We start from the raw sequence: 27,895 nt of genomic DNA, 5'->3' as shown, positions 1-27,895 counted from the left end.
CCATCTCTCCAGCCCCATCTTTTTTTTTTTTTTTTTCAAGATAGGGTTTCTCTGTGTAGCCCTGGCTGTCCTTGAGCTCAGAGAGCCGCCTGAGTGCCAGGGTTAAAAGAATGAGCCACTGCGCCTGAGTTATTTTATTGTTTTATTTCTAAATGTTTCTTGTTGTTGTCGTTTTCGATTGTAAGTACATCTCTACGGGAAGTAACCCTTCTCAACTAATAAATACATCATGAAATTCAGAATGTTTTACCACTGAGAAAGTTAGAAGAACGCTGGACATTACAAGATCCTCTGGACATTAGAAGATCCTCGGGCAGCTCACTCGCTGAAGGGGTGGGACAGGGAGGTGGGGGTGGGGACTCCTGAAATCTTGCCTCCTCTGGGCCTTGAACTAGGCGTTTACACAGACCCCACCCATTTCTATCCCTTAGCCCCAGGCGTCTGGTTACTGCCCCAGCCTGGCCCTGTAACTTTCCTGCAACAAACCCTCAACAAATTAGAAGTAACTTAAATTCCACTGGGAGGGTAGGGGAGTGGCGGGGTGGCTAGCAAGAGCCTGGGGCTCAGAGGGAGCGGGTTTCACGAGCTGGTGAGCTTTCCAAGCCTCAGAATCTACCTTTCCACCACGTTCTCAAGAGCGCTGATCCTCAGCGTAGCGGGCAGGGTGCCTGCGGCTTTGCTTTCTGGACTCAGTGGAACCTCACATCTGCAGAGGGAGTAGCTCCTAGGAGTGTCGTCTCTTCTTTCAGGAAACAGGACCCGCTGGGCTTTACCTGTCCCAGGGTAACTCCTCCGCCTCCCTGCAGGCTGGAACCACAGGAGGAAGGATTTTGAACGCATTTCAAGGGTTCTCTGTTATAGGAGGGAGGAAAGTCTTCGCTAGCAGCCACTGCAAATACAGTCAAGTTTTCCTGAACAGCAACTGCCCTCTATTGCAGCACGAAAGATTTCTTGCAAAAGTAAAAAGCAAACCCACCTAGCAGGTATCTCCCGGTGCCCTAGCCCGCTCCGTGTCCGCCCTCAACCTCAGCAATCTTCCAAGGGACCTTCCCGGCCGCATAAACTCTCCAAGGTCCCCTGTGTGGCTGCAACCACGGTGTACCGAGGAGCGCCGGGCAAGGGCGGAGAAGCGGAACCGAGCCGCGGGTCCTGGGACCAGACACACACATCGCCCGCTGAGCCACGGTCACCAGCTCCTGCGCCGTGCTCTGCGCCAACCCGGGCTGATGAGGAACGCGAGTGTCGGAAGGAAGGCGCTCTGGAACTTTCACCTTCGGTCCCAGGTCCTAGGCTCCAAGCTTGGCGGCACACAAGCCTTCCAAGGGTCGGGGTTGAGCGGTACCGTGATCCTGCAAGAGCGGGGCGGGGGTGGGGGAGCGAGTAGGCAAGCGTGAGGGGGCGTGGCGTGCTCCGGGCCAGGGAGAGGGGTTCCAGGAAAGAGGGTGGGGGGCGGGGCTGGAGAGGGGCTTGGAGGAGGAGGGATGGGAAGGCGTGGGGTCTGGGTGGGCAGGGGCCAGGGCTTTGAGTCCGGGAGGGAAATGAAGCCGGGATTTGGGATTGCAGGGACGCGGGATGGAGCTTGCGTAAGAAGGAATGGGGAAGAATGGGGAAGGGTGGGCGTGGGGCTGGGGTTTAGCAGGGGAACTTAAGGGAGGAGGGATGGGGAGGGATAGGGGCGTGGTAGAGGTGTAGGGGCACTGGGGAAGGGGCTTGGAAAGAAGGCTGGGGGCGGGACCGGGGGCGTGGGCGTGGGCGTGGTGGCCGGGAACCCCACGTGGGTCGCAGGGCTGAGTTCACACTCGCCCGCAGAGTCTGTTCGCGCTTCCTCTTTGGCACTTCAGCGCGTCCCGACCTCAGGTCCGGGCCACTAGAGTCCGGGGTCCCTGGGAGCTCGGGGTCCGCAACCCCTGGCGTCCCGGGCGGGTGGCCGAGGGGCGCAGGAGCCACCTCCTCCGCGACCATGCGGAAGCCGGACGGGAAGATCGTGCTGCTGGGGGACATGAACGTGGGTAAGACGTCGCTGCTTCAGCGCTACATGGAGCGTCGCTTCCCGGACACGGTCAGCACCGTGGGCGGCGCCTTCTACCTGAAGCAGTGGCGTTCCTTCAACATCTCCATATGGGACACCGCAGGTGAGGGCGGGGACAGGCTGTCTTCAGGGCTCCGCGGGGCCGAGGAGTTGTCTCCCCGCAGAAGCGAGGTCTCCACCTCGGGTTGTGGCGTTCAGTGCCCCTCTGTCCCCACTTGCCCCTCCTTGCTGATTGGGAAACTCTCCAGTTCAGCCCACCCTGTGCGTCTTCGCCCGGATCCAAGTTATCCTGGGAGAGATCCTTGGTCCGCACGACTCCGCATCATAGGTGTTTTAAGTGCCTCCTCAGGGTACCTTCCTTTGGTGTGCCTAGCAGCTTTGGTGTGCCTCTATTGTGCCTAGCGCTGCTATTACTGGCCCCTTTATGAACGAGGAAACTGAGGCAGAGAGCGTTGGACCGGCCCGCTGGATGTAAGTCGACTGGGGAGTAGAGCTGGAATCGCCTGGCCTCTGCAACTCAGGGTTATTTACCCACTGCTGGGTCTTGGCTGGTGCGCAAGTCATGTGGGTGGAATAGCAGCTTCCTGTACTGGCATTTTTAAGATAGGTAGTGAATTATTTTTAGTGCGTGTACTGTTCGTAGATTTTTCAGCGGTTCGTCTTCGTCTTGGACTTCACAGCTTAGCCTTGGTTTGTTTTATGTTTTCTTCCTTTTCCATGATAAATGATACTTTAAGTGAACAAAAACAAACAGACAAACAAACAAACAAACCCGGAAATGGGGCGGTATAGTTTTCATGGAGTGAGGTTTCCGATGTCTGAAACTCCAAGTTCTGATGTACTCAGAAGTCTTGCTTCTTCTAATTCCTGACTAGCGGCTTGGGCACATCAGTCTGTCGGATAGTAATGCATTCTGTGATGGAAACTGAATTAGTGCCGGTCTGGGGCACCTTCTCTGGTGTCCTCCTTCCTGCTCTTCCCTGTTCCTTTCTTAGCCAACGTGGGGAATGCACTGGTTCCTACTTTCTGTGTCCTCCCCTCTGACTCTGGCCTTCACTCCAGGTTACAGGCAAGGCCTCTGATTATTCTCAGGCTCTCCACCTGCCTCCCACTGAGCACCCCTGAATGCAATCTCTGAGAATCAAGACCAGTCAGTACATTATCTCCTTCCCCAGTCTTGGACAGAACTCCGCCTCTTTGCTGGGTTTAACAGGCTTGCCTGCTGCCCTTGGTTTATAGGGGGAAGGAAGCAGAATTGGTCAGCTTTTCCCCACATCTCTTGACGTTTCTGGATTAGACACAGGTGTGTGGCCACAGCATAAGGTTTCTGTGTGCGTGCAGGGCATGAAGTAGCTGGTTCACTCTGGTGGGCGGAGCCACTTTCTTCGTAGGGCCAAGGATGTGATGCATCCGGAATCTCGGTTACCAGAGGATTTTGTAACACTGCTGATGTGATATCCTGAGACTTTGCTGGTCCCCTGAGTGGGGGTGGTGGCAGCTCAACTCATTTCCTGGCCTCCGTGGCTGCTTTTCTGTTCCTGGAACCCCAAGTGTGAAGTCAGATGACCTGGAGCAAGGCGGGGTGGCCGTGCCCTTCTCCACGTTCCTGACGTCTGGGCACACATACCAGGGGGACCGAGGTACAGAATCAACAGGGGCCCGTGTCACCAACTTTGTGCCTACTTTGCCAGTGACTTCTGGGCTGCCGGTCTCCTGGAGGGATCAGAGAAGAGCGTGAGTGGTTGCTGTTCAGGAGTCTGTTTGGGGTAACCAGCTTAAAGTCTCTGACCCTTCCCCAGTTGACTTTTAGCATAATTTACATAACTAAGGCTGACCAAAACTCGCTCTCCAGCTCCATGCTGCTTTTGGTGACAGGTGCATGGGTGGTGGCGGTACATACCTGTGAGGGCTTTGGGACTAAGTCAGAACCACAGCAGCTGGTCAGACTTTGTGTTTGGCTCTTGACTGTTCACTCAAAGCCAAAGTGTTTGGCACCTGGAGCTTGCCGGTGCTGGGTGTGGCTGGGGATGGAGGGAGGGGCTTGCTGGCTCATTAGGCATCTTATTCTCTTAGTTTCAGAGGTAGCCCAGTGGCAGGCTCGTAGGGGACAGACCTTGTCTGTCTGGGTCCAGGCATTCCCCCATTATGCTGTCTGGTTATTCACACACCTTTCCCAAATGGTCTGGTAGAGAGAGGGGGCACTCACCCTTTGTGGTGTGGTCAGGCCAGGACACAAAACTGCCATGATCAGAGCTGCCAACAGTGTGGTGGTGTTACCTGCCACTAGCAAATAGAAGCCAAGCATCATCCATGTGCTAAATTCTGTTTCTGGCTCAGATCTGTGCACAGCAGGGGACTGAACAGGCTAAACAGCTGCCATCTTGGGGCCATCCAGTTGTGCCTGCTTCTAGATCATCTCATGGGCTGTAGGTGGACTTTTCTTACCGCCCACCAGTTCTCAAATAATCGACATGGAGACTTAATATGAATTATAAATGGTCGGTTAATAGCTCAGGCTTATTACTAACTAGCTCTTACAACTTAATTAACCCATCTATGTTAATCTACATTCTGTCACATGGCGTTACCTGTCTTTCATCTTGTATGTCCTGTTTCCTCTCTGTGTCTCACTGGTGACTCCTCTGACTCTGCTCTTCTTCTTCCCAGTGTCCTTAGTCTGGTTTTCCCACCCAACCTTATCCTATTCAGCTATTGGCCGGTTAGCTTCCTTTTTTTTCCCTGAGACAGGGTTTCTCCGTGTAAATTTGGTACCTGTCCTGGATCTCGCTCTGTAGACCAGGCTGGCCTGGAACTCACAGAGATCCGCCTGCCGCCCCCCCCCCATAGTGGGGGGTGGGAGGGCCATGGGACCCTCACCTGAATATCTAGCTGCTCCCTGACACCTGTGTATGAAAGTCTGCCTTAACTGCACCTGGTCTCCAGATGGTCTAGAGCATATATAGGCAAGGGAGGAAATAGGGGAGGGGGGTCCCATCAACGAGGTTATGGGGAAGTCCTCATCTCTGCCTAGTAAAGACTTTCCAGTACAACTATTTTGGGGTAGAACACCACACCCCTGTAGGTCATACTCACCTAAGCTCTGTAAGGAAGCCTGGTAACCTAATTGGTTCCCTAGAGTGAACTTTTATGGACTCATGCCCTGGGTTGTCCTTGGGACCTGAGAGGAGGAAAGAATTTTAGCAATAACAGGCAACTCTGTTGCTGGTCTTGGCACTTCAGAGTCCAGAAGAGAAAATCAAGACATGAGTTTCCCACTCAGTTCAGACTATTGTTTTTTTGTTTTTCCCGAGACAGGGTTTCTATTTGTAGCTTTGGAGCCTGTTCTGGATCTCTCTCTGTAGACCAGGCTGGCCTGGAACTCACAGAGATCTGCCTGACTTTGCCTCTCAAGTGCTGGGATTAAAGTCCTGCGCCACCGCCACCACCCGGCCACACTGTTGTTTTGAAGGCAATACAATAGTATGAGAAAGTGGCCTAGGCGCCTGTACAGACCCCTACAGGCTGGACACTCCTCAGGTGTTTGTCCTAACCCTTCTTGGCTGCAGCCTCAAAGTCCCCCCCACCCCACCCCAGTGCCTGACCCTTGGAGATGAGTTTAGGAAAGCAACTCAGAGCCCCAGCTCAGACCTGGGTCCTGTTCCTTCCTCCACGCTCAGCCCCTGTACTTCTCCCTGTCCTGGTGGTGTTGGCACTGCTGCTGGGAGCTGGGGTCTTGGGATAGAGCAGATGGCTTTTGCTTGTGTGGTGGATCAACAGGATGCAGACAGGTGGGGAGTGAGCTTGATGTCCACAGCCTGCTCTCTTCAAAGAGCCCTGTCGCTGGATGCTCTGGCCTTTCGGTCCTTTGACATGCTAACAGAACGTTGTCCTACACACCCAGGGCACAGCAGACATCCCCGACAGTGGGTGTCAACACTCCCCGTGGGCCAGGCCACTGAGAAAGCCTCACACTATCACTTTTCTGATGGTAGTACCTCCCTCTGTCTTTCTCTTCCACGCTTTAATACAGATGTCAGGGGGAGCGAGGTCACACCTCCAGCCTTTGCTTGGAAGGTGCTCAGTTTCATCACCTGAAGACTGCCTCCCACACAGCTACAGACACAAATCAGTTTCCTGAGACCATGTCTCTTCCTTCCCGGTTCCTCTAACATTTCTTTCCAGGAGACTTTTTTTTTTTCCACTTTTTAAAATTTTTTTTTCTATTATCAGCTTGATACAGTATAAATTCTTATCCTACTAGTGAAATGTTTCATTGAGGCTTGCCCAGTAATTGAGTAAAACCAAAACTTCTTATAAGCCACAGTCATCCTAGGATCCCCCCTGCTATATAGCCTCCCTGGTTCTGTGGGTTGCAATCTGATTGTTCTTTGCTTTATTTCTAGAATCCACTTATGAGTGAGTACATACCATGTTTGTTCTTCTGGGTTTGGGTTACCTCACTCAGGAGACTTTTCACCAGCAGAGCCTGAGGCATTGTCTTTCCACTGATCCCCATCATGCGGCTTCCGGAAGCCTAAGGTGATTGAGGGCTTGCTTCCCTCTGCCTCCCCACCCGTGAACTTGCCACAGCCCGTTTCTGAAGCCATTCTAGGTAGTCCAGGCCAGTTCTTCACTGCCCACAAGCTCCTGACCTCTCTCTGCCCGTGGCACATCTGGGCCACTTCACATACGCCACAGCGGCATCCCACCTCCATCACGGGCATCTCTAGGGCTAGTGTTTATTTGGTTTGCTGCTCTAGCTAGTAGAAACTTTGTGTGTTATCGTCTCCTGGTCTGGAAGTCAGCAGTCCTCAGCCGGCTACAGTCCAAATGACAGCAGTGTTGTTCCTTCAAGAAGGAATCCCTTCTCTTTGCTGCTTCAGCTGCTGGAGGCTTCCATGGCTCCTGGCTCCTTTTTGTCTTCTGTTCTGGAAGCCAGCTGTAGCTGATGGAGTCTCCCTGGAACCCTGTGATTGAGGGTCCTGTCCTCCAGGATCTCTCCTTGTCAAGTTGAGGTTGGCTGAATAGCAATCAGTCTTCATTCTACCTTCTACCTCTTCTATCCTTGTGAAAACTTTTCAGGTGGGCTGCAGTCGGGGATAGGAGGTACCCCACCTGGTCAGCTTCTGCTCCCCTGGGGCAGGCTTCTGGTTGTATGTATTTCCGCTTTGTTACAGTGTAACTTCTGGCAAACGCTGTCACGGCTGCTTTGGAATCTCCCAGCCGTCAGGCATTGAGGGTACCTTTTGTGACCCGGTAAAGACTATTTTGAAGGTCAATGTGATTTCCTCAGAGCCTGAAGCTTTTGTAATTTGAATATTCTATAACTGCTGGGCAGGGTGTCCTGACTCCAGACTCAGAGGACTTTGTGACTAGTCCTTGTTAACCGTTTTCTCTCTCCTCCTGTAAGTATGCACAGAAATGGAATCCACGGATTTCAGGAAACAAAGAGTTAGATGTTTGCTCTTTCCTTTAGTTTTGAAAATTGAGGTGTATTTACCACACACATTTTGTGGAATACTCAGAGACAACTAGAATTAAAACAAACAAACAAATTTATGATTATACTTGTTGCTCATGTACACACACACACACACACACACACACACACACACGTGTATGTATAGACAGGCACATGCATGTCACAATGTGCATCTGCAGGTCAGAGGATGATTTTGTGGCGTCATTTCCCTCTTTGCGCAGCCGTGGCCTCTGGGGATGGAACGTGGATCCTCAGCCTTGCACACCTACAGAGTCATCTTGCCAGCCCCAGATTATTAGAATTTTATTGAAACACTTGAGCCTGGAAACTTTCCAAATGGGGCATTTTCTTGAAAAGCTACTGGCCTAAGTGGAATTAAATTAGCAAACATGAAGTACAGTTCCTCAGGGTGTTTTTATATAATGCTCGGAGAGCCTAGGTGTGGTGTTACTTAATTTACAGTTCTACTCCTATTGTCTGAAGAAACACGTGTCACAAAGAGTGTTGACACTGTCACCTAACTTGCCTGGCTAAGGTACCACTTTTATATGTTGTGGCTCCGTTGTCTTCTTTAGTTAAAATTATTTAATGTGCATGGATATTTTGTCTGCATGGGGTATCTTCTCCACTCCAGTCTTGCAAGGCTGATACAATGTCACACCAGTCTCAGGGGAGGCCTCTTTCCCTTAGAATGTGCCCCATCAGTCTCCCTCTTAGCCTTTCAAGGGCCCTGGCAAGCTGCAGCAAGATTCGTATGTGCGGGGAGTTTACACAGTGAGGAAGTGGCTGAGCTGGAGTCGGAGCCTGGTGAACTGCTCCAGGGTTTGTGGACTGAATCACCAACCCCTGTCGTTCCCTTCCCAGGATGACATCATACTCAGGAGAGAGTGGAAGGAAGAGCTGCTCAGTATTTGTGTTCATGACCCGTACATGCTCATGCACATTACCACACAGTGTGTCATGAACATGTCACTTCCGTGAGCTGGAAGGGCATGACAGTATACTAAGGTGGCCACTTACTAACTGGAGGAATGTGTTACAGTACCTCAGCACTCTTCTTTCCCTTCATATGCTCTTCCCAGTTGACGAGCACTTTTGAGTGGCTGAAGTCTACAGTACTCTGCTGTGCATGGCCACCGGGCAGGATGCCTCCTTAGGCTGCAGAGGTCCTCATTCTGGCTGAAGACTGTTGTGCAGCCAACTCCTGGTGCATGGAGTCCTGGAGACAGAAGCACATCGTCTTAGTCCTCTGTCAGAGTTCAGGATGTGCTGCTTGTAGACACCTGGCTTACAAGCTGAGCCAGGGTCGAGGCATGAAGGACTGTCTGGGTAACAGCACACACTTCCATCCCTGTCCCAAAGACTGAGAGCAGTCAGGAGTGTCCAGTGCCTAGGGGTGGGACGTGATGTGCTTCACTGAAGCCGTGATGTGCTTCACTGAAGGAGCAGCTGTGGGGCTTTGTAACTGCTCCCAGCTCTCCTGGAATGACTGTTGCACTGAGTGGACACAGGCAGGGAGCTGTCTGTCACTCACAGCTGCACATGGACCCTGGGCTACACTCTGGGGGAGGAGCTTGGCGATAACACAGTCTTGCCTCATTGCCTGGTGGGAACGTATGCAACTAAAAGCTGCAAGCTTTTCTCTAAGAAGGGCTCTATTCAAGATAATGCTAGGCGTGCTGGTCAGAGCAACAAGGCAAGGAAGAAAATAGGCATTCACACTGGAAAGGAAGAAGTGAAATGGTCTTGAGTCTGCAGATACCATGCTTTTGTGTACAGAGAAAAGTGTAATGGTTACAAAACCAGTTAGAGACGACAAACTCCCACAGTAAAGTTTCAGGACACCGAACTGAGTGAAATGGGGACATGAGCACTCCGAGGTATGGCTGGGGAAGGTTTTTATTGTAGATAGGAGGGAGAGTACAGCCAGAGGCCTCTGGAAGAGTCCAGAGCAGGGAGAGAATGTAGAGGACCGAACATGGACAGCAGAGTGAACTAGGCCATGAGAGGAGTGGTGTGTGTGTGTGTGTGTGTGTGTGTGTGTGTGTGTGTGTGTGTGTGAGAGAGAGAGAGAGAGAGAGAGAGAGAGAGAGAGAGAGAGAGAGAGAACACGAACGAGAACCAAGAGAGCATGCCGCGGCGGAAATGTCAGGATTACTAGGAATGAGAACCTGGGGGAAAGGAAGTGAAGCCGGCGGGCTGGAGAGGGTCAGGGTAGGGGCAGGTTGAGAAGAGCTGAGAGTGGCCACAGGTCCTGAGTGTGCTTGGAGGAAAACACCTGCTTCGGTATTCTTTTTTTTTTTTTTTTTTTTTTTGGTTTTTCGAGACAGGGTTTCTCTGTGTAGCTTTGCGCCTCTCCTGGAACTCACTTGGTAGCCCAGGCTGGCCTCGAACTCACAGAGATCCGCCTGGCTCTGCCTCCCGAGTGCTGGGATTAAAGGCGTGCGCCACCACCGCCCGGCCTGCTTCGGTATTCTAACAGGCAGGATCGTTAGCCGTTTGTCCCCAGTTTCTTTTGAACCTGAGACAAATCCACTCAGAAAAGAGGGCCACATTTCTGTATGCCAACAATGAACCATCTGAAAAATAAGACAGCAATTGTTTTAAAATAGCATTAAAAATAAATCAGATATTGGAAATAGATTCAATCAAGGAGGTGAAAGAGCTGTGTGGTAGTTTGAAAGTAATTGGTCCCCATGATCTCATAAGGAGTGGCACTATTAGGAGGTGTGACTTTGTTGGAGTGGGTACAGCCTTGTTGGAGGAAGTGTGTCGCTGTGGGGGCGGGCTTTGAGGTTTCCTATGCTCAGGGTACTGCCCAGTGTTTCTGTCAACTTCCTGTTGCCTGCAAGATGTAGGACTCTCAGCTCCTTCTCCAGCACCGTGTCTGCCTGCACACCGCCATGATGACAATGGACTGAACCTCTGAAACTGTAAGCGAGCCACCCCTTAAATGTTTTCTTTATAAGAGTTGCCGTGGTCATGGTGTCTCTTCACAGCAATAGAAACCTTAAGTAGGACAAGCTGTGACATAAAACTGAAGTATTGATGACAGAAACTGAAGAAAGAAATACCTGGAAGGAGCTCACATGTCCATGCATTGTGAGACTATGGGTAAATGTCTATGCCGAAAATGATCTACAGATTCAATTCTAGTGCTGTTTTTTTAACAAAAGCAGAGCAAAAATCCCCCTTCTCCCCCAAACTTCTGTGGAACTCCGAAGATCCAGAATAGCCAAAGCCATCAGACCAAGACACCAGGGACTTCACTCTACTTCACCTGAAAATAGACCACACATAGGAACCAACAAGCCTAACTAACTAACTGACTGATGACGTGGCAGGAGGCCAGAATAAACTCACGCACTGGTGGTCAGTTGATTTTTAACAAAGGGGAAGGAACAATCTCTTCTTCAGTGATATTGGGAAATGTCCCTGTGCAGAAATAGAAACCTAGCCACTTCTTATTCTTTCCACAAAAATTCACGGACGTGGGACCAGGAACTGAGGTGAAGACATAAGGGGAAGCTACGCCACACTGTTCTGGGGGCTTGTTCTCTTTATTTTTTGTGTGGTTTTCAAGCAAAAACCTGCCGAGATGGCTCTGTGGGGAAGGACACTTGCTGTGGAATGTTCTGTATGGCAAATGTGTTGCTGATTAATCAATAAAACACTGATTGGCCATTGGCTAGGCAGGAAGTATAGACAGGACAAGGAGGAGAATAAAGCTGGGAAGTGGAAGGCTGAGTCAGAGAGACACTGCCAGCTGCCACGATGACAAACAGCATGTGAAGATGCCGGTGAGCCACGTGGCAAGGTATAGATGAATGGAAATGGATTAATTTAAGCTGTAAGAACAGTTAGCAAGAAGCCTGCCATGGCCATATAGTTTGTAACCAATATAAGTCTCTGTGTTTACTTGATTGGGTCTGAGCGGCTGTGGGCCAGGCAGGAAAACTCTAGTTACAGACACTTGCTTTACAAGTATGAGGACCTGAATTTGGATCCCTAGGACCCAAATATAAAACCTGGCATGCCTGTGCGCTCCTTGCCTTTCACGCCGGTGCTGGGGGTAAAAGTGGAGGTGAAGACAGAAGGCTGGACTGATGGGCTGCCAGCTTGGCAGGAAACCAGCAAACTCCAGGTTTGGTGAGAGACCCTGTTCAAAGGAGTAGATAGGTAGAGATGAATGGAGGGAGATGTCTGAGACCCTTCCCTGGCAGCCACACATGCGAGGGTGCACCAACTGCACAACAGGGCCCACATAAATAAAATAAACAGGAAAATGAGATCAGATCTAACTAAAAAGCACAGGGAGGCCTTCCTATGGAAGTTCCCTGCATAGGCAGCACTTTGCCGAGCAGGGAGACCACGGCTGCATTTGTGCTGTGTCTGCACTGGCCGTTGCTCCAGACTGTGTGAGGACACGTTTCCATCTTTCAGAGCTGGTGACCTATTGCTTACTTAGCCAGCCACGTTTCCTACGGAGATTGCAAAACACATTCCAAACTTAATTAATTTCAAATCTGATTAACTCGGGTTACCTGTAGCTGATACCATTTTTATGAAAGTGCCTCCTACCATCAGAGACAGAGACCTTTCTCGGCCCTCACAGCCAAGTTAACAATATGACTCAAGGTCACTTATAGAACTCAAGGTCACATGATATCCTGCTGTGTAGTCAGCCTGTGTACTTTCCTCCCTCTCCCCTTCTCCTTTCTTTCTTTCTTTCTTTCTTTCTTTCTTTCTTTCTTTCTTTCTTTCTTTTTTTTTTTTTTTTTTTTTTTTTGAGACAGGGTCTCACTGTGTAGATCAGGCTAGCCTCTAACTCCCAGAGATCCATCTGCCTCTGCGTCTTGAATGCTGAGATTAAAGGCTTGCATTACCACACCCCTGCCTAGCCTATGAACTTAACCTGCCTTTAACAGAAGTATGTAGCAACCAACCTCACCTGCCTTGGATTTCCCACGAAGTCTTAATGTTTACAGCCTAGACTAATGCATAGCTTCAATCTTCAGTTATGTACTCTTCCATGCCCCTGACCCAGAATAATGCGTGTGTGCAAGTGTGCGTGTGCGTGTGTGTGCGTGTGCTGTGGTGGTTGTTGAAAACAACCAGCAGATTTTAAAGCAACCTCCTATAACAAATATCCAACATAAATCAACTTGATAGCCATATTTTTGCAGTACTGTTTGTTAGCTGGGTCATCGGTTGGGGTCAGTTGGAGCCCATAACGAAATCCCTTATAAAACACTTAAAGATTTCTGCAAACTGTCCCTCACTCTTTCCCATGCAGTGCTTTCTTTGAAAACAAAACAAAAACAAAAACATTTTTTTTCAATTGAAACAGAATGACATCACTTCCCCTCCCTCTCTTCCGGCAATGCCCTCCCAGCTAGCCTCCCTTGAATACCTCCCGTGTCCCCCCCTCAAGTTGATAGCCTTTTTTCTTTGATTATATTTGTTACATATCTATGTGTGTGTGTGTGCCCAAATATGTGTAAATACAACCCACCAAGTCTGTTTGTTGTCTGAGTGCGTACGGTTTCAAGCTTCAGAAAACGGATGAGGTGGTTCATCCCTGAGAGAGGCTAATCTCCTCCTCCCAGCAGTCAGTAGCTGACGGTAGTTCTTTGAGAAGTTTTCTCCCTCCCATGTTAACGCGTCCATTGACATCGCCGCTGTTCTGTCCTCTTTATGCAGCCAATTCTAGGAGAGAGTGTTTCCCAGCAGGCTTCCCGGTATTCTGGCTCTTACAATTTTTCTGTCGTCTAGTCTGTGATATTCCTTCAGCCATAGATGCAGGAGCTGTGATGCAGATGTATCTGTTGCGGGGTGGGCTCCCCATGGTCCATTGATCTCGGCATTGTGTCCAGCTGTAGTTTTCTGTGACGGTCTCTGTCCGCTATAAGGAGAGCCTGTTTCTTCTTCCTTCCTTTCTTTCTTTCTTTTTTTTTTTTTTTTTTTTTTTTTGTGACAAGGTTTCTCTGTAGCTTTGGTGCCTGTCCTGGAACTCACTTGGTAGCCCAGGCTGGCCTTGAACTCACAGAGATCCGCCTGTCTCTGCCTCCCGAGTGCTGGGATTAGAGGCGTGCGCCACCATCACCCAGCTGGAGAGCCTTTTTCAAATGAGGGATTGTGGCTACACTTGTCTGTGGGTATAAAGATAAACTTTAGAGTGTCCTAAGGAGTTAGGCTTGTCTAGCAAAGTGGTGACAGTAGATTCCTTCCTGAGGTCATGGCCTCACTAGCCCTGGGAAGTTACCTAGGTGCCCAGTTCCGGGCATGATTTCCCTGTATAGCCCAAGGTCATGGGCAGAAAATTTCAATCTTCTGAAAATGTGCTTCTCCTTGCTGTCTCTCGTGTCTTCTCTCTAGCCCCTGGCATGGACCATTCTGCCCTCTATTACAGTGAATCTGACAGCTTTAGGTGTCTGTTTTAGAACTTGACTTCTGCATACATTGTTATGTCGTTATATTTTAACATGATAATCAGTTCTGATAAAACACTCAATTATGGATGATCTAAGAATGTTGCGTTTTTTTTTCTGAAGGAAACTGTCAAAATTGTTTTCTTCTAGGTCTGCACAGGTGGTTCTCTAACACCTGCAGAAGAATTTCCTCTCCCTGCCTTTTCTCTTTCTCTTGCTGTGTAGCCCAGGCTGGCCTCGAACTCTGAATCATCCCCGCCTAGGTGTTTCTGATGTTGCCCTGTCTGTGGATGGTTGCCAGAGCACACCCCTCCTGCTGCCTAAGTGACAGGTGACTGTCAAGTCCTGTTTCCCGAGAAAGAGCTGAATAGGCTGCTTGTCCCCCACCACATGTTTCTCAGAGGGCTTTGTAGGCTGCAGAAGGAAGGAGCTCTTCCGTTCAGCCGAGACCTTAGCAGGACGTCTGCAGGATTGTGCCCCACCAGAGCGCTTCTGAATAGCGTATTTCAAGAAAGCCCCTTTAGACTTTTAATGTGGTTCTTGTGGTCCGGTCTTGACTTTGAAGCAAGTTAAAACTTGTTTGAAGCAGACTTTAGCTTCCTGCTTTAACAAGCAGACTTTGCAAGCGATTGGATTTTTATTTGTTAATCGCCTTTGAGAATCAGTCGCCAACAGGCCACACAGTGTCTATTGAAGGAAAAGGAGAGCCGGAGGGTGGCTTTCTGGGGGTTCTGTGGGTGCTTTTGTCTTCACAGCTAAGTCTGTTACATAAGTGTATTTTCCTGGTTGTAGAAGAACGTCTCTCTTCTTTGTATTAGTTGGTGTTATTGGGTTACTCTCAGTAAATTCTTGCTTCATAAGATCTGTGATTTCGGCTCTGGTCGCTACAGACCACCTGAGTGTTCTCCCAGCACCTCACTGGAAAGCCCCAGCTTTGGCATCAACTTCTGTGAATTGTCATCTCTGTGGACCATGTGCTTTCTTTCTGCTTGTCCTTCAGGTGACCAAACAAGCCACTCAGATGGCACTGGTGAGCTGGGTGAAAATACCCTGGCGTGTTTAACTGTGACGCTGACTCTGCCCCCCAGAGTTCTCTCTGTCACCTTGCCTTCTGTGAGGATCACAGTGGTTAGAAGTAGCTGTGGAGGCCGGACGGCAGTGGCACATGCCTTTAATCCCAGCACTCGAGAGGCAGAGGCAGGCGGATCTCTGTGAGTTCGAGGCCAGCCTGGGCTACAGAGTGAGATCTAGGACAGGCACCAAAGCTACACAGAGAAACCCTATCTTGAAAAAAACAAAAAAACCACAGCTAGCTGTGGTTCACCTTTTCACATGCTGCGTTTGGGTGACTGTGGTCAGGCATTTCCGACTGTTTCCACAGAGTGGGAAATGCAATCCTGTGAATCAATTGCATTCTCGTTTTGTCTCCAGTGTGTACGGCATTGCATGCCTGTCTCTGAGAACAGTTCACCTGCACTTCTGTCCGTGTCCCCTGCGAGGAAGCCGCAACGACGGAAGGAGCTGTACTCATCATTCCTTACGCTTCAGTGGCTTTTTGGATCTGCCCAGTTCATCGTTTCCTTAGACTATGACATACCAGCGTTCTTTTATTATTTTTTATGTGTGTAGATGTGCGTGTGCTGTGTGGTTGTGTGAGGCTGATGTAGGATGTCCTCCTCAATGGTTACCAATCTTAGTTTTTGAGGCAGGGTCTCTCCCTAAACGTGGAGGAGCTCACTGTTTTGGCTAGGCCGGCTGGCTAGCGGGGCCCAGGGATCTGCCCCTCTCCTCTCTCCGTGCCAGGTTTACAGAAGCACACTGCCGTCCCTTGCTTTTTAGCCGGGCCCTAGGGGATCCGAACTCAGGCCTTCTTGCCTGTGCATCAAGCCCTTTACTGACAGAGCCACTCGGTAGTGGCCAACCGGCATCCTTTTTGCTGACACACGTTTCCCCAACATTTCTGAGAGTAGAACCTGAGGTTGACAGTGTACGTGGTGTGAGGGGCAGGACTTGAACTCTGGCTGTCACCCGTCCTGCTGTGTGGACAGTGGCTCCTGTGACCGTGGCCTGGCACTCCTTCACAGGCTCTTATGTCCTAGGTTCTGTGGTTCAGGGCAGGACATCTGCCCCTCCCCCACGCAGCCTGGGAGGCCTGCTTTGGCAGGTAGGTCCTTCGCCTCTCGTGGGCAGCTTTTCGGGCTTACACCTCGCCTTCCAGTGTTTGTCAAGAGTGATAAAGAGCCGCACTTGGCTATTCATTTCTCACACAGTCAGACGGGAGGGCGAAGGTTGTTCCGGCGCGGGCCGGTGGCCTTGGATTGGGTTTAAGGTTGAGAAACAAAGCCAGATGTGGTGGTGTCTCTGGGAATCTCTGTCCTCGAGTAAGTCTCGTGCTCAGGAAGTGAGTGGCTTTGCTGACCTGGTTCAGGGGTGGTGTTTGGGTTTTGTGACGCAAGTCCAGTGTCATCTGATCTGCTCTTACCGACTTCTCCTCGTCCACTCAAGTTCGTGATTGGCTTGTCTTGATGCTGAAGGCCGGACGAGGAGTGGCTGGGTTGGGAGGAAGGAGGACCGCCTCTTGCCCTTCTGACCCTTGTACATTGTGGGGACACCAAGGAAAAGGAACTGTGAGTTTTGATCGCTTCATGGTTTCTGATTTCCTGGTGAGGGCGAAGGGTGGCGGCCTCCAGTCTGGGCCTGAGTCCCCCAGGGCTGTTTCGGCCAGTCTCGCACACTCTGTGGCTTACCACAATAGAAACTTACCCTCTTGAAATTCCGGAGGTTGGATGTCTGAAGTTCAGGTGCCGGTGGCTGGCTGCACTGCGGGGCAGAAACCAACCGTCTCCTTCATCTGGGGGATCCCCACAGTCCTGCTCCCCAGATCTGGCTGTACCTCTGTCTGTCTGACCCTCTACTCCCATGGCCATGGCTCACAGCCTGCTGAGCACTGGGCACCCTCCAGGGTGACCCTGCCTTAGCTAGTCTCCTCTGTTTCCAGATAAGGTCACAGATACAGGGTGGGGATGAGGACTTGGGTTGCCTTTTGGGGGCACAGCTGAACCCACATTAGCGACTGTGGAGTGAATTTACCTATTTTTGAACATGAGTGGTGTTCCCCTGGCTGCCTGCTCACCTTTCAAGATGGAAGTGAAAGTTAGAACTCTGGGTCAGGCTTCTGAGAGGCCATAGTGTCCTAAGTGCTACTTCCCATCTGGGGCCGAGAACAGTGTATGGTCAGATGGTCAGAGACCCACTTGACCTCCTCTGGCTTCCCATCAGAATGCCTGTGCCCAGGGCGTGGGGAGAGGGTTCCTGGTTACCCATGAATCCTTAGTAGTTGCTGAGGGGAAGGGCTGGGATTTGAGATGCTGGGGCAGGCAGGGCAGTTAGATTCAGGCAGCTGGGATTGCTGGCAGCTGTGGCTTGGCTTGTGATCAAGAAGAGGGAAAAGATACAGGCTTGATTGGCACTTGACTGGTGGCTGTGAAGGTCAATGAGAAGATGCTGGTACTGTTTTTCTCCTTCACGGTCTCCTTCCTGTGATGATAGAGCATCCCCTGTATCCTAGCCACCACACAGGTTGAACAGGTGCAGATGGCCTCTGCCTCAGAGAATCCGATTACATCTGTGTTGCTTAAACATAGCTATGTCATGTGTAAACTGAACGGTGGTGATGTCGAATAGTGTAAAATATACACCCGATTTAGAAGTGGTCCAGACAGGGGACACTGTCTCAGTCGCTTTCTGTGGACTGTATAGTGATATGAAGATGTAGCTATGTTGGTTAAATAAAATACAGTATTAAACATTACCCATAATTTTATAGTGTGTGTACATACATGTGTATTCGTGTGTGTTTGTGTGTGGGCATGTGCATGCATGTGTATGTGGAGGTCAACCTCACATGTATCCTTCCTCAGGATGTGGATCTCCTTGTATCTGACTCTCACTGACATGGAGCTTGGAGTCGGCTAGGCTGCCAGCAGGCTCCGAGATCTCCCTGTCTCCCATCGCATCCTGGCCTTTATTTTACACCTGAGTTCTGAGGATCAGACTCAGGGCTCATGCTTTAGAGTAAACGCTTCGCTGGCTGAACCATCCCCAGCCCTCCCCTTTTTAACTTTTTAAATGTGGCTATTAGAAATATTTCACAGGGGAATGGCTCTTCTGTTGCTGTTGCTGGAGGGTGCTGGTTGTCATCCAGTGATTAAAAATAAGAGGAGGGGTTGGAGATTTAGCTCAGTGGTAGAGTGCTTGCCTAGCAAGCGCAAGGCCCTGGGTTCGGTCCTCAGCTCCAAAAAAGAAAAAAAAAAAAAAAAAAAAAAAGGAGGAATCATTTAAAACCCACTGAGTGTGGTGGTGCACGCCTTTAATCCCAGCGCTCAGGAGGTAGATGCAGGTGGATCTCTGAGAGTTCGAGGCCAGCCTGGTCTACAGAGTTCCAGGACAGCCAGGGCTACACAGAGAAACCCTGTCTAGAAAAACCAAACAACCAAAACCAAAACAAGCAAACAGCAGTAACAAAACCATTTGTAGTATGCTGTAGTATGATCAGCCATAGTGCCCAGGAAAGGACAAGCAAGCACTGATGATTCAGGCTTAAGGGGTCAGAGGACTCTGGAGGTAGAGGAGACCAAGAGACGGCTGAGAGCATTTTGGGAAGGACATGGTTTTATGGACAAGATGGTGGAGGGGTCCTGCTGGGGAAGTGGAGGGTTAGGCCTTGAAGGAATAATAGGGGGAAGTTGAGGGCTAGGCTGGAAAGGGGCAATGTGGGGGACTTTAATGTCAGGCCAGAGATGCTGCCATTGGCCTTGGAGCGGGGCTTCACAGGGCTGACAGGATGCCGGTACATAGGGAGTGAGCTGACTGTGGGAGGTCTGGGTTTGGGGACTCAGAGTCATGTTGAGAATGAATCTGGTCCCCTGGGAAGGCCCCCTGGGCTGGGCCAGTGTTGGGGTGAGGCAGGGAGCCGGGCAGCCTCCCAGCCTTTGAACCAGCTGATCTGGTTCTGGTGCAGGTGGCCTGGAGGGCGGCTTTTGATGGTTTGCTGGTGAGTGTCTGGGCAGGCAGTCCTGAGACAGGGTCACCTGTGTGACCTACAGGACTTAGGTCCAGCCTTCTCCCCAGAGATTCAGATTTATGTGCTCACTCAGGCAACTGAGCACCTGCTGTGTCTGCCAGACACGTCACAGCGGTCTGACATCCAGCCCCAGCCGAGAGCCACCACCCAGATGACATGAGGGTGCAGGAAGCTGGGGTCCTGCTGCAGGTGGCTTGGAAGGTGTTGGACGCTGGAGCTAACTGTGACAGTCTGAGCAAGGTGTAGAATGGTTCCTAACACTGTGACTCTTCAGTACAGTTCCTCACGTTGTGGTGACCCCCAACCATAAAGTTATTTTTCATTGTTATTTATAACTGTAATTTTTCTGCCATTATGAATTGAAATGTAAATATCTGCTATGCAACCCCTGTGAAAGGGTCATTCTAACCCGCAAAGGGGTCGTGACCCACAGGTTGAGAACTGCTGGCGTAGAGGCTTCCTGACCAGTGACTGAGTCACTCCAGGGTCACATGATTTTCTTTTCTATAGACACTTGGAATAGGATTTAGGACCTTTGGATAATTCAGAAAACTCTCCAGACCCTAACTTTATTTCCCAGTTAGACCCTATATGTGGGTCCTGGGGACGAGCATGGGGAAGTGACTTTGGATTCCCTATGTAGAAAATTCCCCTTCTCATGGGACATATGTTAAAAAGATAAGAAAGGAGGAGGAAGTCACTTAAAAACCAGCAAAACCTTCCTTGCTACAGTCTCCGTCACCCCAAGCCTTTAGGTGTGAAGGATGGTCCCAGACTTGAGGCCGGCTGCTGATTCCATTGTAGGCCCTTGTGTTGAACCCTGGCGGTCACCAGTGTCTCAGTGGCCTCTCATACTTTGAAGGCTGAAGGGAGGCTGTGTGCGCTGCAGGGGATTTCCACCATTGGATTTTCAGCAGAAACCACCAGCTAGGCCAGCAGGTCAAGAAGGGACTGAAAATGGGGAAGTGACCAGTGGGGATCTGTCTCAGTCCCTGTTGTGTGGCTGTGAAGAAACACCAGGATCAAGTCAACTTGCATAAAATAAAGCATTTAATTGGGGGGCTGGCTTACAGTTTCAGAGGTTTAGTCCATTATCATTATGGCAGGGAGCGTGGCAGCATGCAGGCATGCATGGTGCTGGAGCAGTAACTTGGAGCTTTACATCTTGATCCAAAGGGGAAGAGAGAAACACAGACATTGGGCCTGGTGTGGGCTTTTTAAACCTCAAAGCTCACACCTCAATGACACACTTCCTCAATTCCAGGCCACAACTCCTAATCCTTCTAATCTTTTCAAACAGTTCCACTCCCTGGTGACTAAGCATCCAGAGATACGAGCCTGAGGGGGCTGTTCTTGTTCAAACCACCACAGGGGCAGAATGCTACTTCTAGTGTTTGAAAAGTCAGGCCTCTTCCTGGGCGCATGAGTCAGGCCTCTTCCTGGGCGCATGGTCATTACGGGGCATCAGACCCGGTATGTGCAGGTCCTGGGTGAGGTGTCACGGACCCTTCTGGTCACCCTTGAAGCTGCATCTCTCTGAGGCTGTGTCTCTGTGTGTTGTGTTGGGAATGGACCTTGGTGGGTGGTCAAGAGATGATGTATCAGGAAGACTGGCTGCTGAGACCACTCTGTACTTCTTGGGGAACCTTAACAGTAACTGCACCCTTGTTCCTGAGGGTACAACTCCTCCCTCCAGTAGTGTTAGGCCCTTCCCCCCAGGGAAGTACAGTAGGTTGAGACATCCAAAGAGGATGTCTGGATTTCTGTCTGGGCTGATGCTCTGGGAGCCTCCGAGGGGCTTCCTGAGCCAGAATACTAAATTAACTGCAGAAAGTCCCAGTGTGTTTGTCTCATCTGAGACACTGTCAGAGGGACAGCCAGACATTGTCGGACCCAAACCCTGACCTGTGGCCTGCCTGGGGTGGCTTGTACAGGGTGTCATCCATGGTACTGTTTATTTTTGGAGACAGGATCTCTCTACATAGTCTTGGGTATCCTAAGCTCACGAAGTAGACCAGCTGGCTTTGAACTCACAGAGATCTGCATGCCTCTGCCTCCGGAGTGATGGGATTTAAGGTGTGCACCACCACGCCCGTCGATATTGTTTCCTTAGAAAAGCCGTGGTGAGTGGAAGAGCCTCAGATAAAGCCTGCTGGTGGCACTACAAGCCCTTGGCTTGCTGCCTCACACTCTGTGTGTGTACTGTCCGCAGTGGAGGCAATGGGCAGCAGCCATGTACAGCAGGGCCCCAGGCTGCCCTGTCTCATGAACCTACGGAGACATGGGGCCCCCTTTTCCTTGTTGCGTGAAGATTTCATTACTTGTTTTTTTTTTTTTTTTTGCAAGACATCTCTGGAGAGCTGCACCTTCCACAGGACCATTCCCTCAGATACTTTAAAAACAGATGCAGATGGAATGTTCTAGATCTGGTATGTTGAAGGTAGTTTATGGCTGGCTATAAATGTCGGCTAAAGTTCACTGGACTTTTTAAAGTAGAAGCTAAAATTATCTCTCCAGTAAAGCATTTGTGAGTTGAACTTGGAAACACAGGGGACATCTTAATTTCATTAAAAAAAAAAAAAATTAATGTAGCTAATTAATTAATGTCACAGCTTGCCCAGACTGAGTCCTGCAGGTCTCCGAGGCTACTGGGCTCTTGGCTCTGACCTTTGTCCCTGTCCCCACCTCTGCTCCAGCGCCCCTTTGTCTTACCTTTCTTGCTCACACCATCACAGGGGTATTTTTCTAGCTCCCATCCAGTGGGCTGTGAGGCTGCATGTGGCAGCGCTCACTTGAACAGATTCCCTCTTTCTTTGGGTTTGCCTGGGACTTACAGCATTCATCTGAGTTTTACGTTTCAGTAGCTATTTTTTTTAAAGTGTGTTTATTTTCTATGGCTCTGGGTAATGGGACCCAGACTAGTGATCTCAGTTCTGGGTGCACAGTGCATCTAGCTCCTGGTCCGTGTGGATCTAGGGTCTGAGTATCAGTATTTTTTAAAGTGCCACCCTCCACCCCCCACTCAGTGAGAATATGTGGGCAGGGTTGTGCATGATTTCTAGACATACCAACGCATTCAGTGATCTGGAACATAGAAATAAAAACCACAGACACTTGGACTCAAAGGCTGTTTGGCTTTGGAGAGGGAGACTGGAGACTGTAGCAGAAAGAGACTGGGCTTTTTTTCAGAGCCCCTGTAGCTGAGCTGGGTTATTGCAGGCCATTGACTTCTGTTTTCTCCTAGTTTGCCTCCGGGTGATTTTTAACCCCGGGGTAACAGCCAGTCAGTGAAGCACCAGGATTAGGGAGAAGGTCATTCATGGGTCACTGCCCATGTGACTGGCAAGGCTGGAAGACGGTTTGCAGATGTATGGCTGGAGAGGCTAGAGCAGAACTGAGTGTGCACCTGAGGGGTGAGTGGGAGGAATCCAATTCATGGTCTATTGATCACATGCTAGGCACAGCGCTAAGGTGTTTACAGGGATGAATTCATTCTTGTTTTCTCAACCACCCCTCGACAGGTGCTACTCATATTTTAACAATGGGGTTACACTCAGTGCTAAGAGGCTTGCCAAACTCATGGGGACTTTCTGTGTAAATTCTGGAATTCCCAGAAAGTCTGATGCTGGCTGCCAATGCCAGTGCTCTGGGAGGAGCCATGACACATTATCTGTAGTTCCGTGGTGTTAACTGGGTTCTCAGGGAAGCCAAGCACCTTGGTGAAGAACCCAGGAACCCAGTGTGGAAGGAGTGGGGGTGCTAGAGGGTGAAATGCCCATATGTTACCAGAGGGAGGGCCTCAGAATCCGCTCAAACCTGCCTGACTTGTGTACAAGTTCCAGGACACGTATAATGTTACAGATGAGGACAGAGTGAGTTTGGAAAAGCCAACACAGAAGGAAAGTCCTCTTGACATCCAGTTTCTCTGCCTTGTCTCAATGCCTGGGTCCTTCCTTCCACGGTCCCTGCTGCCCTTCAGTTGGGACCGTCTTGTTATGGGTAGTGTCCCATTAGCAGCTCCAAGAGCTACAGGGTTTTTGTTTGTTTTTTTCAAGACAGGGTTTCTCTGTGCAACAGCTCTGGCTGTCCTGCGCCTTGCTTTATAGACCAGGCTGGCCTCAAACTCACAGAGATCCACCCACCTCTGCCTCCTGAGTGCTGGGATTCAAGTTGTGCACCACCACCACCGCCCAGCTGAGCTACGGATTTGAGCATGAAGACTAGCTGGGAAGTTCGTCAGCTGGTCTAAATTCTGCATCTGATTTGCTGACGTCATTAACAGCTGGTCATACTATGACAAGCACCATGCTTTGACTCTGCTCTGCTGCATTCGGGGTTTCTTGTTTCACGTCTCCTATTTCCTTCAGTGTTTATCATCTTTATTTTTGTGTAATTACTATTTACTTTTCAAAAGGCAAATTCTTTTTTTTTTCAGGACAGAGTCTTGCCGTGTAGCCCAGGTTAGCCTGCAAATCACAAACTCCTGGTTCCAGCTTTCTGAGTGCTGGGATTGTAGGCATGTGCTGCCACACCAAGCTTCAAATCAGTTTATCTGGGACAGAAAGCTATTTGGGGCGTGGGTGTTAATACAGTTCTTTCTTTGTTCTTGGTGAACTATGTCATAGAGACTTGAAAAAAATCCTTTCAGGGCTGGTGGAATGTCCCCACTCTGTGTCCTTATGGCCACACTCTTGTGAAATCTGGTGGCTGAACGGATAACATTCTTACTGTTGGAAACCTCATGATCTTGAAAGACTGTGCTGAGAGATGTGTGGTGTGTGTGGTGTGTGGTGTGTGTGTGTGTGTGTGTGTGTGTGTGTGTGTGTGTGTATTTGCACATGTGTTTGTGTATGCATTTGTGTGTGTGCCTGTGTGTGTGTGTGGGTGTATTGTGTATACACATGTGTTTGTGTGTGCATGCACATTTATGTGTGTGTATGCATGTGTGTGTTGGGGGGAGCTTTTCTGTTGTAGGCAAAGATCTGTCTTGTCAGTGTTGTGAGCTCTGTAGTGAGACAAAAGCCATGCATTCAAAGGATAGCTTTGTTTGGCTGGGCATAAGTATTCTGGGTCAGAATGCAGCCATCTCAGAGTGATTGAAGGTGGGCTGGAGTTCGTTGCCATCTGGCTGAAATTAATCGTAGTGGAAAGCTGGCCCAGGACACCATCATTTCAGAGTCCATGGAACCCTTGGCCCAAACAAGGGTCTGAGAACCCTTCGATACCTCAGTGGGATAGGCCCAACCCTTCCTCAGATAATAAGTTAAATGCACTAGCTACAGACAGGCTGCCGGCTACACTACTGTGTTTTAAGATTATGATTAACCTTGGCAGAGTAGTGATAGGAGGCAGAGGCAGCGGGATCTCGGTGAGTTCAAAGACAGCCTGGTCTGCATAGCAACTCCAGGCAAGCCCAGGGAGACACACATGGTGAGACCCTGTCTAAAAACAAACAAAAAACAACCGTACAGTTGCAGTGTGTTTTTATAGGTGTGTATTTCAGTGTCAGCATGGTAAATGTTTTGAGTTTCTTTTCCTGAGTGATCAAATACTCCGACAGAAGCAACATAAGGAAGGTTCATAGCTCAAGATGCGGTCCATCATGGTGGGAATCATGAACGTGAAGCTCATGGTCGGGACCAGCTCCCTCTCCCCATTTGCACAGTCCAGGATCCCAACCAGGGAGTGCCCCATCACAGCAGCTGGGGTTTCCCATCTCAATTAATATGATATTTATGTATGCAGGCATGCCCAGAGGCCCTTCTCTAGATAATTCTAGATTCTGTCAGGTTGACAGCACAAACCATACATACGGTAACGAGATCCGTCGGCAGGTGGAATAGCCACTGTGGCTTTGAGGTGGTCACAGTTGTGATGCTGTTTGCACTAGATGCCTGTGGGATGGAAGACTTCCTGTCTGAAGACATCCTCAGGAGCACTTCTGCAGCTCATGTGCGGTGGCTTTCCCTGCCCTCACACAGCTGCTTCCTAAGCCCCTGCAGATGTGCTGCAGATGTGAGAACACTCCTGAGCTGTGGATGGCTGGATCCTCACCCACATGAGTACCAACCATTGAGTTCCCTCAGAATCAGATTTTATTGGTGACATCTCAGAGTGGGACACAGACTGTTACTGTTAGAGACCCATGATGGGGCTGTGGCTCAGTGGCGGGTGCTTACATTGCATTCACAGTATTACACACACACACACACACACACACACACACACACACACACACACACAGACACACACACACAGACACAGACACACACACACAGACAGACACATGCACACAGACACACACAGACACACACACAGACACACACACACACACACACACACACACACACACGAAGACCCCTGTGGGCAGTATTGTGTTTTTAAATTTTTAAATTTGATGTGCATACGTGTTTTTTTGCCTGTACGAATGTCTGTGCATCACTTGTGCAGAGGACAAAAGAGGGCATCAGATCCCCAGGAACTGGAGTTACAGACTGTTGTGAACCATCGTGTGGGTGCTGGGAATTGAACCCAGGTCCTCTGGAAGAGCAGCCAGTGCTATTGGCCACCGAAGCATCTCTCCAGTCCTGGCAGCTTGTGTTTAAGCACAGTTGTCTGTGTGTGTGTGTGTGTGTGTGTGTGTGTGTGTGTGTGTGTGTGTGTATTGTAGAGGTGTGTGGGCCCATGCTCACACACAGGCCAGAATAGGGCATCCAGTGTCCTACTCTAGCACTGTCCATCTTTATCCCTTGAGATGGGGTCTGTCACTGAATCTGGAGCTAGGTTAGTGGCTATGAGCTACAGCAATTCTCCTGTCTTTCTCCCCACCTCAGGGCTAGGCTTATGGGTATGCATGTGGCCGTGTCTGGCTAGCTTGCTTTTTTCTTTTCTTTTTTACTTTCTTTCTTTTCTTTTTTTTTCTTCTTGGAGACAGGATCTCAATGCTAGCCTGGAACTCCCATAGATGTACCCTACACTGCCTATCAAGTGCTCCTGAGAATTAAAGGCATGCCCACCATGCCTGACTACATGTAGCTTTTTATGTGAGTGTGGGGATTTGAACTCAGGTCCTCAAAGCACCTTGTTTTAAAGTGAGAACAGGCAACCACCCTCTGGTCAGGAGGCACCTGTGTGTCCCTCGTCCTGAATACTGACAGTGTTGGGTGGTGAGACGGTGTCAGGACTGCTTCTGGTGTCTGGGGTGGAGAGCTCAGCTTTAACTGGACACAGGGCCAGCTTTAGCAGGGCATGGAGTCCTGATTGGTCACCTGGACCAGCTTTATCTGGCCATTGGTATCTCAGTCCCCTGCCCTGGGATCCTAAATCCTCTGGGGAGCAAGGTGGGGGAGCCTGCCCACAGCGTTGTGGTGGGTGCATCCTGAGGTGACTAACCGACTTTCTCTGTTTGCTTCCTGCCAGGGCGGGAGCAGTTCCATGGCCTGGGCTCCATGTACTGCCGGGGGGCGGCCGCTGTCATCCTTACATATGACGTGAACCACCCACAAAGCCTGCTGGAGCTGGAGGACAGGTTCCTGGGCCTGACAGAAACAGCCAACAACAACTGCTTGTTTGCCATTGTGGGAAACAAAGTGGACCTGGCCATGGGGCGGGCCGCAGAGGGCGGGGAGAAGGAAGGAGAGGCCTCTGGGAAGGCAGGCAGCTGCATCTCCTCCAGGGTACCCAGGCAGGTGCAGCCGGAGGATGCAATGGCCCTTTACAAGAAGATCCTGAAGTACAAGATGCTGGATGAGAGGGAGATGCCAGCCGCTGAGCGGATGTGCTTTGAGACCAGTGCCAAAACCGGGTACAATGTGGACCTCCTGTTCGAGACCGTGTTTGACCTGGTGGTGCCTGTGATCGCCCAGCAGAGGGCTGAGGAGCCGTCCCAGATTGTGGATATAGCCAGCTGCAAAACACCCAAACGGACTAGATCTGAGTGCTGCACCTGATGGCTGAGGTCTCCCTCCTGTCACCTGGTGTGTGTGGGAGCCACCGGGCTCAGAAGTGTTTCACAGAACACTGCGTATAGAGGGCAGTACGTGGAAATGACCACCAGCTGCTAATCCAGGCCAGAGGTGGGACTCAAACCCTCTGCAGAAACCCTCTGTGGAGCCAGCCTGATGCCACCTTCTGCTGCCCTGTGCCTGTCAACCATCATCGTGGAGCCTGCAGTCTGGGGACCTGCCTTGGATTGGGCTTAACTCTCACGGTCACTGGTTACCACATCCTGCACCATGTCTGTTCTCTGTGATTCATCTACAGCCTTCCCGTTTGATACCTGTACTTGATGCGTTATGATGCCGATTCTCCACGTTTAATTTATACAGAAATCAGGAATGGCTGTTTTTATACTGGGTGAAGCCAGGTAGGCTACACCTTATTAAAAAAGATTTGAGGAAAAGCCTTGCTCTCAGGAGTGTTTAGCTTTATTTGAACCCCAGGAGATTGATTCTGGGAGTGGAGATAGTAACCATGAACCTGTCATTAAATTATGACAGTGGATCTCTCTCTCTCTTTTTTAATAATTTGTTCATTTGTATTTTATGTACATTGGTGTTTGGCCCACATGCATGTCTGTCTGAGGGTGTCAGAGCCCCTGGGACAGGAGTTACAGGTAGTTTTGAGCTGCCATGTGGGTGCTGGGAATTGAACCCAGGTCCTTTGGAAGAGCAGCCAGTGCTCTTAACCGCTGAGCCAGCTCTCCAGCCCTGTGAGTCTCTCTCTTTTTTTGTTTAGTCCTTACAAATTCTCAGATATTTGTATGGTCTTTTACCAAACAAGGATGGCTTCAGTTGAAGTAGTGGTTATACTCTCAGCCTTGACCCTGATCTGGTCTGAAGTGCCCCCCACCCCGGCCCCCATTCCAAGTC

The 27,895-nt window shown here is 50.1% G+C and overlaps 1 protein-coding gene across 1 annotated transcript; it reads left to right on the top strand.

The window, feature by feature from the left end:
- Positions 1-1,784: 1,784 nt before the first annotated feature.
- Positions 1,785-27,092, top strand: Rab20 (RAB20, member RAS oncogene family). Its single transcript, XM_059244858.1, has 2 exons — positions 1,785-2,132; positions 26,445-27,092. Exons 1-2 carry the CDS (start codon positions 1,961-1,963, stop codon positions 26,972-26,974), a joined length of 702 nt encoding a protein of 233 aa, XP_059100841.1. The 5' UTR covers positions 1,785-1,960; the 3' UTR covers positions 26,975-27,092.
- Positions 27,093-27,895: the final 803 nt, after the last annotated feature.

The sequence above is a fragment of the Peromyscus eremicus genome, chromosome 17 (assembly GCF_949786415.1).
Source record: "Peromyscus eremicus chromosome 17, PerEre_H2_v1, whole genome shotgun sequence".
Lineage (NCBI taxonomy): Eukaryota > Metazoa > Chordata > Mammalia > Rodentia > Cricetidae > Peromyscus > Peromyscus eremicus.
Note: the sequence above shows the minus strand (reverse complement) of the source record. Positions and strands in the feature narration are given on the sequence as shown.

Bases quoted from the DNA above. Each gene is read 5' to 3' on its own strand.
- Rab20 (XM_059244858.1), top strand. From the start codon at position 1,961: ATGCGGAAGCCGGACGGGAAGATCGTGCTGCTGGGGGACATGAACGTG. The intron at 2,133-26,444 runs GTGAGGGCGGGG...GCTTCCTGCCAG, and splicing joins CTCCATATGGGACACCGCAG to GGCGGGAGCAGTTCCATGGC.